Source organism: Theropithecus gelada, chromosome 16 (genome assembly GCF_003255815.1).
Source record: "Theropithecus gelada isolate Dixy chromosome 16, Tgel_1.0, whole genome shotgun sequence".
In the NCBI taxonomy this organism is placed as follows: domain Eukaryota; kingdom Metazoa; phylum Chordata; class Mammalia; order Primates; family Cercopithecidae; genus Theropithecus; species Theropithecus gelada.
In genome coordinates, this window is record NC_037684.1 from 62,847,426 (window position 1) to 62,860,837 (window position 13,412).

The 13,412-nt window shown below is 40.8% G+C and overlaps 1 protein-coding gene across 3 annotated transcripts in view; it reads right to left on the reverse strand.

The window, feature by feature from the left end:
* The window catches only part of KIAA0753 (KIAA0753 ortholog), a 65,629-nt gene that overhangs the window by 21,445 nt on the left and 30,772 nt on the right, over nt 1-13,412 (reverse strand). For all 3 annotated transcript variants that reach the window (XM_025361748.1, XM_025361751.1, XM_025361750.1), the window contains 6 exons: nt 11,718-11,947; nt 9,793-9,959; nt 8,161-8,277; nt 6,995-7,084; nt 6,668-6,757; nt 170-248 (listed from right to left, as the gene is read on the reverse strand). In XM_025361748.1, coding sequence (XP_025217533.1) covers nt 170-248; nt 6,668-6,757; nt 6,995-7,084; nt 8,161-8,277; nt 9,793-9,959; nt 11,718-11,947 — 773 coding nt within the window. The remainder of the gene's footprint in view (nt 1-169; nt 249-6,667; nt 6,758-6,994; nt 7,085-8,160; nt 8,278-9,792; nt 9,960-11,717; nt 11,948-13,412) is intronic.

Sequence of the window (13,412 nt, forward strand, 5' to 3'; positions counted from 1 at the left end):
TATCCCTTCTCCACAATGGAGGGCACATCAGTAGCGTGTGGTGGTCTAGGGGTATCTTCCAGCTGCCACAGAGACACTTAGCCCTATAAAGGATCAATGAAACCTCTGTAGCAACTCATTTTAAATCTAGAACTTCCAAAAAGCAAGCAAATGAAATGAACTAGATTACCTGGGCCTTGATCAAGAGAGGCTTCAAACGATCCAGAACTGCCTCCTCTACCTTGTCTGCTAACTGGGTGGCAGAAACACTATTTAGAAATAAAATTGAAAATTAAAATCAAAGGCAATAAAATATCCTATTTTGCATATTTATTTACCACTCCAGGTGAAGGGAGATAAAATGACCATGAGCTTCTCTAACCCTTCATGGCCACACCAATCTCCTGGGGATCTTGTGAAAATGCAGATTCCAATTCAGTTGGTCTGAGTAAGGCCTGAGAGTCTGCATTTCCAACAAGCTCCTAGGTGATACGACAGTGCTGGTCCTAGGACTTACTTTATGCACAAAGATTTAGGTAACATCTGAAGTGTGTTAGGCACTCAGTACACTTTAAAAAAATAATGGTTGCCATTAACAGCTAAAGAGGATAGTAAACTGAACAAGAGAAACTAATTTTGTTCCCTCTCCAAATTCCACTAAAACAACCACAGAGTTAGCTTTACACCCACAAGGATAAGGAAGAAAAAAATGGTGCTGGAAAACAAAGGACAAAAGCGATAACTAACTTAGCTGAACTGAGGAAGCTGACTTCTCCCATCCAAGTACTAACCAGGCCCGACCCTGTTTAGCTTCCGAGATCAGACGAGACCGGGTGCAGTCAGGGTGATATGGCCATAGACAGGAAGTTGACTTCTAAGGCCAGTAGTGGGAAAAACCAGAACCCACACAATTTGTGCTGCTGACTTAACCAGGCACACGACTGGTAGTACCAGGTACATCTAGGCCTGGGCTAAGTTGGGAGGGGGTGGTTTAAAAACTGACGAGAAGAGCCAAATGACGTTTGAGAAATTAGACTCCTAGATCCCTTTCCCTACTTCACACACTATACAGCCGCCTCTTTCCAACTCTAGGAGAAGTCTGATGGCTCATTCTCTGTGTGAAGGTCTCTTGACTAGGGGCACCCAATCACAGTTGAGGCTGTAGGTACCATACCGAAAAGAGGCGGGGGTCACGTATACAGGCTGAATGCTGTGTTATTAGGCTCACAGCCCCCTTCCCCAGCTCGGCTCCTAGGATAGCAACATCCTGATTCTTACTCTCTGGGCCAAAGATCAGAAAACTTCTCCAGGCAGTCTGACCCAGGCCAAAGGAAAGACCTGAAGACGAACCTAAGTGTCCTTAACAAATAGTCCAGGTGTTACTTTCATCAGACAGTGCTGGAATAGCCAGATATCCATTAAAGAAAATGAATTTTGATCAGTATTTCATCTCATAAACAAAAATTAATTCTAAATGAATCATAGAAATAAGAATAAATGGTAAAACTATAAAGCACTTAAAGGAAAATATAAGAGAAAATCCTTGAGACCCTAACATAGGCAATGGTTTCTTAGCTAGTTCACCAAGAATGACTAACCAGAAAAGAAAAATTGATAAACTGGTCTTAATCAGAATTTAACACTTTTAGTCATCAAAAGACACCATTACGAAGATCTGTGGGTGGGCCATAGTATTGCGAGAAAATATCTGCTGCACACATATCTGGCAAGGGGCTCATATCCAGAAAATACAAAGAACTCAAATCAACACTTAAAAAAAACTCTAATGGGCAAAAGACTTGAACCGACACTTCACACTAAGCGCTAGAAAAGGTGCCCAACATCATTCGTCAAGGAAACACAAATTAAAATCACAAGGAGATCCCATCACATTCTTACCAGAATCACTAAAAGACTGACAAGCTCAATTGTTAGCAAGGATGTGAAACCAGTAGAAACGAATTCGCATGCACTGCTGATGGGAGTAAAAAATGCTACTACTCTGGAAAATGTATATGGCTCGTTTAATAAAATTAAACAACTGCCTATCCTATTACCCAGAAATTATACTCCTAGGCATTTACCCAAGAGAAATGAAAGCATATATCTGCAAAAAGCCTTGTGCAGGAATGTCTGTACCAGCTTGATTCATACTAACTATAAATGGGAAAGCCCAAATGTCAATTCACAAGAGAATGAACAAACAGAATGTGGTGTATTCCCACAATGGAATACTACTCTGCACTAATATGGATGAACTATGCTGATGCACATACAACGTGGATGAATTGCAAACATTTTCTTGAGCAAAAGAAGCCAGACACAATGGGGTAGATCTTGATAATTCTACTCATATAAAGTCTGAACAGGCAAAGCTACTTACAGTAAAAGAAATCAAAGTAGCTGCCTCTGTGAGGGATGGGGGTGTGGAGTAGAGAACGACCAAGAAGGACATGTGGGAACTTTCTAGGTTGAAGTACAAATTATCTATCTTGATTAGTGTTTTGGTTACCCAGGGACATACATTTGTCAAAATTCATTGAACTGTACCTTTAAGTTCTTTGCATTTTACTATATGTAAATTATACCACAATAGAAACAATTATTTAAAAAACCAAAATACAAATGGCAACCCACATACTCTGTTTTTGATCAGTAATCACTCCCCCTACATTTAAACATGAGAAGATAGCCAAGATTACTAGGTATCTGAGGAGGGAAAGAAAAAGATTATGTAGGTCAAAAGGCAGGGGAAACGTGTAAATATATTCAGAAAGAGAACAGCACTGTATCCATAGAGAAGGATATGAGACTACTGAGTAAGAGATATTTGGAGAATATAACAGAGCTCTCAACATTTTTTAAATTTTAAAATTTAAACACTGTGGCAGAAATCACAAGCTCAATAGGTTAAACGTTAAAGTTGGAGGAAATCTCCTACTGAGGGAGGGTAGGGGTGGAGGTAGAACAGGAGAAAGAGAGAAAGAAAACAGGAAGAAACAGATAAGAAAATCAGAGGACCAAACAAGGAAGTCCAATATCAAAGAACAGGAGTTTCAGAAAGAATAGAGAAAACAGAGACAAGAAAAAAAAAAAAAGTACAAAATAAAGCACGAAAACTTCTCAGAATTAAAGGAAATAAACTGCCAGACTGAAAGGTCTACTGATGAATGAAAACACACCCATAATAAGTCCTATCATTATGAATTTGAGCTACCCAGGGGAGAAAGCAGAGTCTGTGAGTCTCCAGAGAAGGATCAAAAGCAATTCTGATTTCTCATTGGAAATAAGACAATGAGCAGAAATGCTCAGATTTTTGCTTCTGAAGAGATTGAAAAAATGTACTTTCCCCTCTTCTTCCTGTTAATTACAACTAAGAATCCTGGACATTAAATATACGCAAACCTAAGAGGACTTGGAGAGAAGTAGAGAAGGCACATCACCTCGGGACACTGGGACCAAAAGAATGACAGAGCAGTGAGTTCTCTGGGATTTCTCTTTGCCTCATATATCCCAGAGTAGGTACCGGAGAAGCCGGCAACCCAAACACCAATAGGCACAGACAAAAAAGAAGTCTCCAATGCAAATAAAGTCTGCTCTCTCTATCAAAAGAACCAAGAAAGGGGCAGTCTAGAAAGATGGAAAACTTAGAAAATAACTGCTCGACTGCAGCCAAACACTGCAGAAAAACCCACGGCCACATGCCAGCAAAGACTGAGTGGAGAGCAAACAAGTACATGAAAAGATGTTCAGAGGTCACTATACACCCATCAGAATGCCTACAGGAAAGCAGAATGACACACCAAGTGTGGGCAGAAATGCGGAACAACTGGATCCCTCCAACACTGCTGGTGGGAACAGACAGAGCCGCTCTGGAAAACAGGACGGCAGTTTGGAAGAAAACAAAACAAAACACCACTAGCACACAACCCAGCAATTGCCCTCTGGGCATTTATCCAGGAAAAAAGGAAAACTTACGTTCACACAAATATGTGTACGCTACTGTTTATAGAAACTGTATGCGTAATAGCCCCACACTGGAAAGAACTCAGGTGTTCTTTTTTTTTTTGAGACAGGGTCTTGCTCTGTTGCCCAGGCTGGAGTGCAGCAGCATGACCGTGACTCACTGCAGCCTCGACTTCCCAGGATCAAGTGATTCTCCCACTTCAGCCTCCCAAATAGCTGGGACCACAGGCTCAGATGTTCTTGAAGAGGTACATGGTTAAACTACGGTTTGTTTGTATCCACACCATGAATACTACTCAGCAACAAAAGGGATGAACCACTGATACATGTGATGAGCTCCATGAATTCCCAAAGAATGATGTAAAGAAAAGAAGTCCCCGAAAGTTACCTACTACATAATTCCACTTATAATAACACTCTTGAAATAACAAAATTATAGACAGGGAGAGCAGATGAGTGGTTGCCAGGAGATATTTAGCCAAGCAGTGAATGGGGGTAGGAGAGAAGTGGGTGTGGCAACATGAGGGCTCCTGGGGGTGGGAAGGTTCTGTATCTGGACTACACCAATGTTAATATCCCGGTTGTAGTACTGAGATGTATTTTCCCAAGAGGCTACCATTTGGGGAAACTGGGTCTTCGTGTGACTCTATGATTACCTCACAGTAAGAAGTTTAATTTAAAACTTCCAATAAAAATAATCTTCTATACCCAGTAAGGCTACCAGCAAATATGAGAGTAGTAAGGTTTATCAGCAAACAAAGACATATTCAGACCTAAAAGGTCTGAAAGGATTTATTCCCATTATCCTTTCTCAAGAAGCTAAATTAAGCAGAGTGTGGTGCCCTATGCCTAATCCCAGCACTCTGGGAGGCCAAGGCAGGAGGGTCACTTGAGCCCGGGAGTTCAAGACCAGCCTGGGCAACATAGTGAGACCTTGTCTCTAATTAAAAAAAAACAAAAAAGAAGCAGTTACAATAGCACGTGCTCCATCAAAACAAGCAAGTAAATTGAAGAAGATTACAACACAATATGGGAAATGGGAGGTCTAAGCCTAGATTCCTGGCTTGTCTTGCCCTTTTGCTGATGAAGTTTCTGCTACTCCCTGCAGACCTGCTGTCTGCTAAGGATACTCATCCCATCCCCACAGTAGCTGACCAGAACGAGCCGAGAAGCCGTGTGTTACAGCGCAGCCCCTCTCCTGACAAGGCTTCCTCCCGAAGTCCAATGGACCTGGCTCACCGACAGGCCCCCCAGATGGAGGACGCCCTGTGTGTGCAGGACTCACTCCTGACGCTGCTCAGTGACCTCCTGAGTGGGGCACCTACAAATACGCATGAAAGCACAAATCAGATTAAGATCCAGACTCTGTTCAACCTGTCTTCCCCTAGGAGTCTTCATCTGATACTACCAGCAACACTGCCCCTTTGCATGTTCAGTTAGATTTGTGCCTGTTTCTCAGTTTTTAAAATTAAACAAGATATTGTTAGGGATACACACATAGATGACAGATTTATGAAGACGACTAATGAAAAAATCAACACAAGAATCAGGACAGTGGCTGCCTCTGGGGGGAAAGGGGATACAACTGAGGAGGGATATGCTGGAAACTTCTGTAGCAGTGGCAATGGTTGATTTCTTGGCTTACGATGGTGGTGCGTGGATGTTCATTCTGTAATATTTTGGATTGCATATGTGCATTTAGTATGTTCTTCTATGTGTGTGATATGTTTAATTTTTGAAGTAAAAACACACAGAGGAATAAACGGGACACAGAGGATGAAGCTTTTGCTATATGGCCCAAACGACAAGTGCGTAAGAGTCACAGAGAATCAAATTTCAGCACAGCCTAAGGTCACACCTTCTTAGCGATAAATGACCATGAAATGGATTCCCTCAGACAGTAGTGACTATCCCATCACAGAGGGTGTGTGTAAATACACTGGACAGTTCCTCAGTGGAGATAGTAGAGAGGAGCCAAAAGCATCAGCTCCGGGGAAAAGATCCTTCAAATCCCAAGATTCTGGGATTGTATGACTTGAAATCTTTACTACAGACAAAAAGTCTTGGCCTTCTAACGATATACCCACAGCCCTTCTAACCTGAGACTGAACACTACATCATGAATGGTGACAGAATGCACACAGGTTTCACAGAGTATTCTGTTAATGTGACCATAGGGTGAACTATCAGAGTGGGAAAAATGAGGCAATTGCAGCAGCAGCTGGACTAAGTCTTTTAACAAGCTTCTTTACTCCGATAGTGCCCACAGTTTTGAAAACACTTATGGAGTGAACAGAAAAAGGGAACCGCATTTGAAAACCATAGCCTGCATTCAAGCTAACACGTGAAACTAAAGTAGCTATATGTTGACTCACATGAGCAGAATATGTACGTGCATCATACTAATCTTCTGCCCTTGGAAGGGCTGACATCTGGCTAGAGAAAAGTACCTTTGAGGGCAGTCCAAACAAATACACATAAGACTCTGATCTTTCAGACAGAACTTCTCCACAATTACATATTTTTTTTTCAGTTCTCTTCCAAACTCCACACAAAACAGACATTTCCTAGCAAAAAATATGGTATAATATACAGGTAGACAAACAAGTATTCATTCATTCATGTAATGAAGTTAAGCCTTAACAGTCCAGGTTGGTTGCTAGATCTAGATCAATTAGAACAGGCAAACATCCACTATTCTTCCTAAGAAGGAAACACATACCTCAATTTTTGGAGTCTATCCATTTCTTCGGCTTTGAGCTCATTCAGTTCCTTTGTTCTTCTAGAAGTTTCAGCATCAAGCCAGTCAAGCCTAGAGAACAGTATCAAGAGTCACCCCAACTCACCTCAAGGCAGAGTAAGGACTCCCCTGAGCTCCAGTCTTGGCTCCCCACTTGGCTTCTTAAGTGACTTCACAGTCTTTTAAGGAGGCAGAAAGCCAATACACATAAGGAGTGTAGCTAGGCCTAAATAATCTCTATTTATCATAATGTATAGAGATGTAGAACAGGCCTGCTTACCTTTTCCTGCCCCAGGAGCAAATATTTACCTCTGTTTTTGCATGTTGTCAATTTCCTTGGCTTTTAATTCTTCTAGTTCCTTCAATCTTTTGGAAGTTTCAGCATCAAGCCAAGCGAGCCTAGCAGACAGTCAAGAGTCAAACCAATTCTGCCTCGACACTGCAGGGTGCCATCATCACAGAAAGAGACCAGAAGTCAGGATCCCCGCAGAGCACCAATCCTGGCTCTATTAAGGTACTCAGTAGGTAACATAACCTCTCTGTACCCCTAAAGCTCTCTAGAATGTGTTCCATGTCAAAAGACACTGATGCACAATGCAATGAGAACCTGTCTCAAAGGTTCTCAAGAAAACTAGCTATCACTTGTACTTAGGGTTTCTTATTAGACTCAAACAAAACCCTTGCTATACCTTCAAGTTTAGACAAACAGTGAGCCCCCAGGAGCCATACAGGCATAGTGAAGTCAAATAAAAACAAAAAGGAAAAGTTAACTGTGAACAACTCTGTTGTATGTAAAAGTATTTGATTCCTTTGGTTTTGGATATATGAATATTGTCAAATTATTTAATGGACTGCTTTCATTTTTACTTTCCCATAATTGTAAGAACAATTTCAGCCAAATGAATACAGAGAAACCTGTTTTCACTGCTCTCTTCCTATGGAATGTTCTCATCTCATTTCCCATATTGAAATCCTGCCTGTTCTTCTGGTCCTAGTTTAATTTCCATCTGCATCCATGAAGCCTAGACCTCTGCAGCAAGAAGTAACGCTCTCCCCTTTCTAAACTCTCTCAGTTCCTAGGTTACATACCATGTTCTATCTTAAATTATAGTTAACTACATAACTTCTCTATTGACTATAAATAAGCAAGGGCTGGGATTATGGCCTTTTTGCCCTTTTTAAAGTCTCCATAGAGCTCATAACAGTGTCATATACAAAACTAGCAACTGATATATAATTGACACATATATAATTTATGAATGAATAAGAAAAAATAGAAGAGCTCACTATAAGCTACATAGTTTGACTGAAAACTTTAATAAACTACATTTTATGTATTTATTCTATTTTTTAAAAATAATCTACATTTTAAATAACCAACTTTAAACATAGGAAAGAGAAGAAAGGGATCACTTCCATGTCTATGTAAAAGGAGCTCTTTAATTCTCAAAGATCTGAAAAACACCAGCACAAACCTGGCTGCTTCGTGCTCAACAGCACCTGTCAGGTGATTTTCCTCTTGAGGACCTTCTGGCTGGAGAGGCTCTTTGGTGGCATCTCTGGGGCTAGATTTCACCTTTAGCCATGCGGCACTGAAAAAAATAGAAAAGCATACCTTTGTCATCATTCGCTCTGTATCCAATGACTCATCCAAGTAGGTGCCAGCTCAGAGACGACAACAGCATTAAATTAATGGTGATCTGTAGCACGGGGCCCTACGGTAGAAGCTGAATGTGAAGAAAAGTAAGATCCTCCTGCACTCAGGTGCAGTGTCAAAAGGGAGAAATTCTTCTTTGCTTCAAAGAAGCCATCACCATTTTAAATGAGAAACAGTGATCAATTACAGAATATTGGGTGTCAACAAAACTCTGTTACAATATATAAATTTGGATCACTAATTACATTTCATATTATAAGGCAACTCTGTATCTTTATAAGGCCCAACAGCACTGTGAGCCTGGAAGCCTCACCCACCCTGCTCTACCCACCACACATGCACTCTAAAAGACAGTCCACTGTACATTTGGTTTGTAATACAAACTTCAGCCATTGAGCTTACCAACTGAATGTACATCTCCATATTAATACTTGTATACAAAAATACAGAAAACAGAATAGAGTAATAAAAACAAAAAAAGCACATTATGAAATCAGAAGACCTGATTTTAGGTCTGGCTGTTACATGAATAAGACATTAAATTATCTTAACATTGTTTCCTTAACTTGAAAATGAGAGTGGATGGATGAGCACAGCCATTCCTTCACATTCACCTGGAATCTTAGGGGGCTTCTCTTCCACCGGGCTGCTCACCCTGACTTCTGATGGCTCCAAAGACAGAACCCTGCAATCACCCATCTTCTCCCTTGTTCTCCCCGACATCACTGCTTTTTACTTCTTCCTTTCTTCCGTCCCACCTCCTGGTCCTTTCCATTGTGTTTTCAAGAACTACTGTCTCACGGTAAACAAGCTCCCCTTTATCTTCAACCGATTCCCCCAAAGATTATTTCCACCTAACTGGACCCTGCTCCTCTCCTCTCTAACCCTGTGGAATGGCAGCTTCTCATTCTAATGTGCTCTGAATGGGGATGACAAGACAGTAACGTCAACATTACCCTAATTGCTCCCTGCAGCTAAGACAGTGTTGGTGAGATCTATATGGCTTTATAGTTCATAATTATCTTGACTTAGGAGTTAGAATTATTTTAATATATTTATTTACTCAGCAAAGATATACTGAATGCCTACTATGTACCTAGCACTGGACATTCAAATATAAAAAAGACACAGTCCCTGGCCTCAAGTTACTAGAATCTACTGGCAGAAGAGACAAGTGAAGGGAAGCCCACCATCTTCCATACAATCACACATGTCCCGGTGTTGGGGTGGCCCATGGAAGGGTGTTCCAACCACAGTCAGGCAGAAGAAGGAACTAACAAGCTTCCGGACAAAGACTTCTCATGTATGACTCACCCAAAAAAGCATTTCTGTTTAATGGAAAAAATTAAGGCTATTACTTCATTTGCTCCTTATAAGCTATAGGTTGCCTTTGATATGTGGAGGAAAAAGAGAATCACATACACAAATGGTCCCTTGAGTTTTCACATACCATTTAGGAGACGCTGGTGGGGACGTGGGATTTGGGGGTATCCATGGTGCCTTGCGGTCTTTCACAGGCTGCCGGTTAATTTTTAATCTGGATGAAACTGTTGTCTGCTGCACTCTGCTTTTACTGTGAAGTTGGCTTTGTCTACTTCTTTCGGCTTTGCGGAGTCCCTGTGAAAGATAAGTAAGAATTATAAAGCCAAACAAGTATCAAAGAAACTATGGTTTCAACCTCTGACTCACTGAAGCTCCAAGTTCTCCATGTTATTCATGTATCGATTCAGAAAAACCTGAGTAGAAAGCACTGTGGCAGAAATTTGGGGGAGGGTGTAAATTTCATTGAAACAACCATGGTAGGGGGCGGGGTGGAGGGTGTGGAATTGAAATCCCTGGCTCTGCCTGACACCTTTAAACATATAAACAATATATAAAATACATTTTTATGTATTTACAATTAGTTTCCTAAACAAAAAAAAATTCGTATCATATTGTTAAATTATTTTTCTTTTTTCTTTTCTTTTTTTGTTTTTAAGAGACAGGGTCTCGCTCTGATGCCCCGGCTGGAGTGCAGAGGTATGATCATAGCTCACTGCAGCCTCAAACTCCTGGGCTCAAGTGATTTTCCTGCCTTAGCCTCCTAAGTAGCTGGGATCACAGGTGTGAGATACCATGTGAAATAACAGGTTTGGCTAATTTTTTATTTTTTGTAGAGCCAGGGTCTCACTGTGTTGCCCAGGCTGGTCTAGAATTCCTGGGCTCAAGTAATGTGTAAAACATTCTTCGTTAAAATACTTAACCTCTCTGGGCCTTAGGTCTAAATAGAATGAATACAGCTACTTAAAAAATGTTATAGAGAAGGAGGCTCTGTCTCTGGAGAAGAGCACCCATTTGAATTCTTACAAGTTCAACCTTGACATCTCGATGATTCATCGCCACCCCCTGCCATAGAAGTTTGGGAATAAACAGACTTGATCCTAATCCATTATCTGTCAATATCTTGTGGTAAGTGCTAACTCTCCTTTTCTGGAGGCCACCTGAAAATAAACAGATTTGCTACAGAAGCCTTTGGGCAAAGCCACCAAATGTCACTAATACAATAAGGGTATTCAACCAGGAGGTGGTCTTTTGGCCAGTTTTCCACTGATAGGGCCATAAGTAAGTTTTAAACAGAAGTTTAAAATATAAAGTAGTTTTAAACCAAGTTGTATCCTGCTGGCTCCCAAAGCCATATTAGAAAGCATTCACCCTAGGATGCCCTTTTAATATGCAGTAATTATTCTTGATCGATATTTATCTTCAGTAGGAACTAATTTTTTTTTTTTTTTTCTTTAACACAGGGTCTTACTCTGCTGCCCAGGCTGGAGTACAGTGGCTCGATCATAGCTCACTGCAGCTTCAAACTCCTGGGATCAAGTGATCTTCCTGCCTCAGGCTCCCAAATAGCTGGGACTACAGGCATGAGTTACCACACCTGGCTAATTTTGTTTTCAGTAGAGATGGGGTCTCACTATGTTGCCCAGGCTAGTCTTAAACTCCTGGCCTCAAGCAATCCTCTCGCTTCCCAAAGTACTGGGATTATAGGCCTGAGCCACCACACCTGGCAGGAACCAAATCTTAATCCCCTCAAATCTCACACTTCCAAACCAGAAGTGGAAAAAAACTGAATTTTAAAATCTCCTGCCCAATTAGGATATTGGTATCATATTAGTTAGGATCTTACCAAAGCAGGAATAGAAAGAATTCTCTATTCTAGTAACAATATTAAAAATTGTTATGTTTTTGTAAAATATATGAACGACTTAAATAGCCAGACTCAAGGACTGTTAGCATCCAACTGCCTGAGAACTGGCTCCACCGCATACCAGTTTCTGTGGCCTTGACAACGTCAGATTAATATGAATGGGCCAAAAGAAAGGAACGATTTCATACTTGCTGCCGTGCTGGCGCCAGTGTATCTTTCTTCCTAAATGGCACATTCTCAGTCACAGGCTGCTTCTTCACTGCTTTTGTTTTTGCCACGGCTAACACCTCGTCTTTGAAGCTTGCACTTTGGTCTAGAATAAATGGTCCTTCTTCCGGAAGGACATCCGCATCTAATACATCAAGCTCACTCTGCAACCTCTGGGTCTCCGGAAGCTCAGCAGCAGGCTGGTACTTATCTACATGGAGATTTTTGAAGAACGAACTGAGGAAAATGCTATTCAAATCAAATCTCTGAGAATGATTAGCTATACACAGATAGGCTCCAAATATCTATCCTAGCCTTGCTGAGAAGCAGACGTTTTGTTGTCAACACTGTTCTTCCTCCTATGAATATTACGGCGGGTTTATAAGCAGAAACCTAGGTATCACGGTTGACTGCCTGAATCTTCGCTCTCATCTTTACTCATTTACCTGGTCCCTTTGATCCTAATTCTAAAATAGCTCTTACATTTATCTCTGCCCTTCCTTCCCTTTTGCTATTACCCAAGGTCAGGTTTGCAGTATCTTGTGACTAGAATAACAGTGTCTCCTAACTGATCTCTTGTTTATCTTCACACTGTCTTCTGGCTACCAAAATTGTTCTTCTCAAATGTAATATTTAAAAGTCACTTCTAGCCAGGTACGGTGGCTCACGCCTGTAATCTCAACACTTTGGAAGGCCGAGGTGGGTGGATCACCTGAGGTCAGGGGTTCGAGACCAGCCTGGTCAACATGGTGAAACCCCATCTCTACTAAAACTACAAAAATTAGCCGGGCGTGGTGGCAGCCACCTGTAATCCCAGGTACTCGGGAGGCTGACGCAAGATAATCATTTGAACCTGGGAGGTGGAGGTTGCAGTGAGCCAAGAAGGCGCCACTGCACTCCAGCCTGGGGGACAAGAGCGAGGCTTCATCTCAAAAATAATAAATAAATAAATAAATAAATGTCACTTCTATACTCAAAACCTTCCATGGGTCCTAATTTGATAGAGAATAAAGTCTGAACTCCATATAAGACATTTAACCTGCAATGGGAAAGGAAATAAAGCTATCTTTATTTGAAAATGAGACAATACAGAAAATCAAAGAGATTGTACAGAAAGACTATTACAGCTGAGAAGAGGGGTCAGCAAGGTTTCTGGATATAAGAAGATGAAAACAGAAAATCAGTATTATCTCCATATATCAAAATAACTAATAGAAAATATAAGAGAAAAAAATCTCATTAACATGACAACAAAAACTGTAAGGCATGTTGGAAGAAATCTAATGACAGAGGTATAAGGCTTTTACAGAAAAATTTAAAAGGTAAAGGACATGAAAGACAATCTAAATAAATTGTTTTCATGAATGAATAGACCATAACGATGTCAGTTCTCCCCCTAAATAATCCATAATTTCAAACGTATATTCAATTAAAGCCCTAACAGATTTTTTTTCAAGGATCTAAATAAGTTGATCCAAAATTCATACAGAGTAAAATCCCAATAGCCCAAATAACTTTGAAGAACAACCAGCGAAGTGGGGAGTTGGTGGAGGCAGCAGTCTTACTTGACCAAAGATAAAGTCTTAGTGAGAAAACATTAAAGGCAGTGTGGGAGTGATACAAACACAGGCAGAAATCAATGAGACTTCATGGATGTGACAAAGGCAGCATGATAA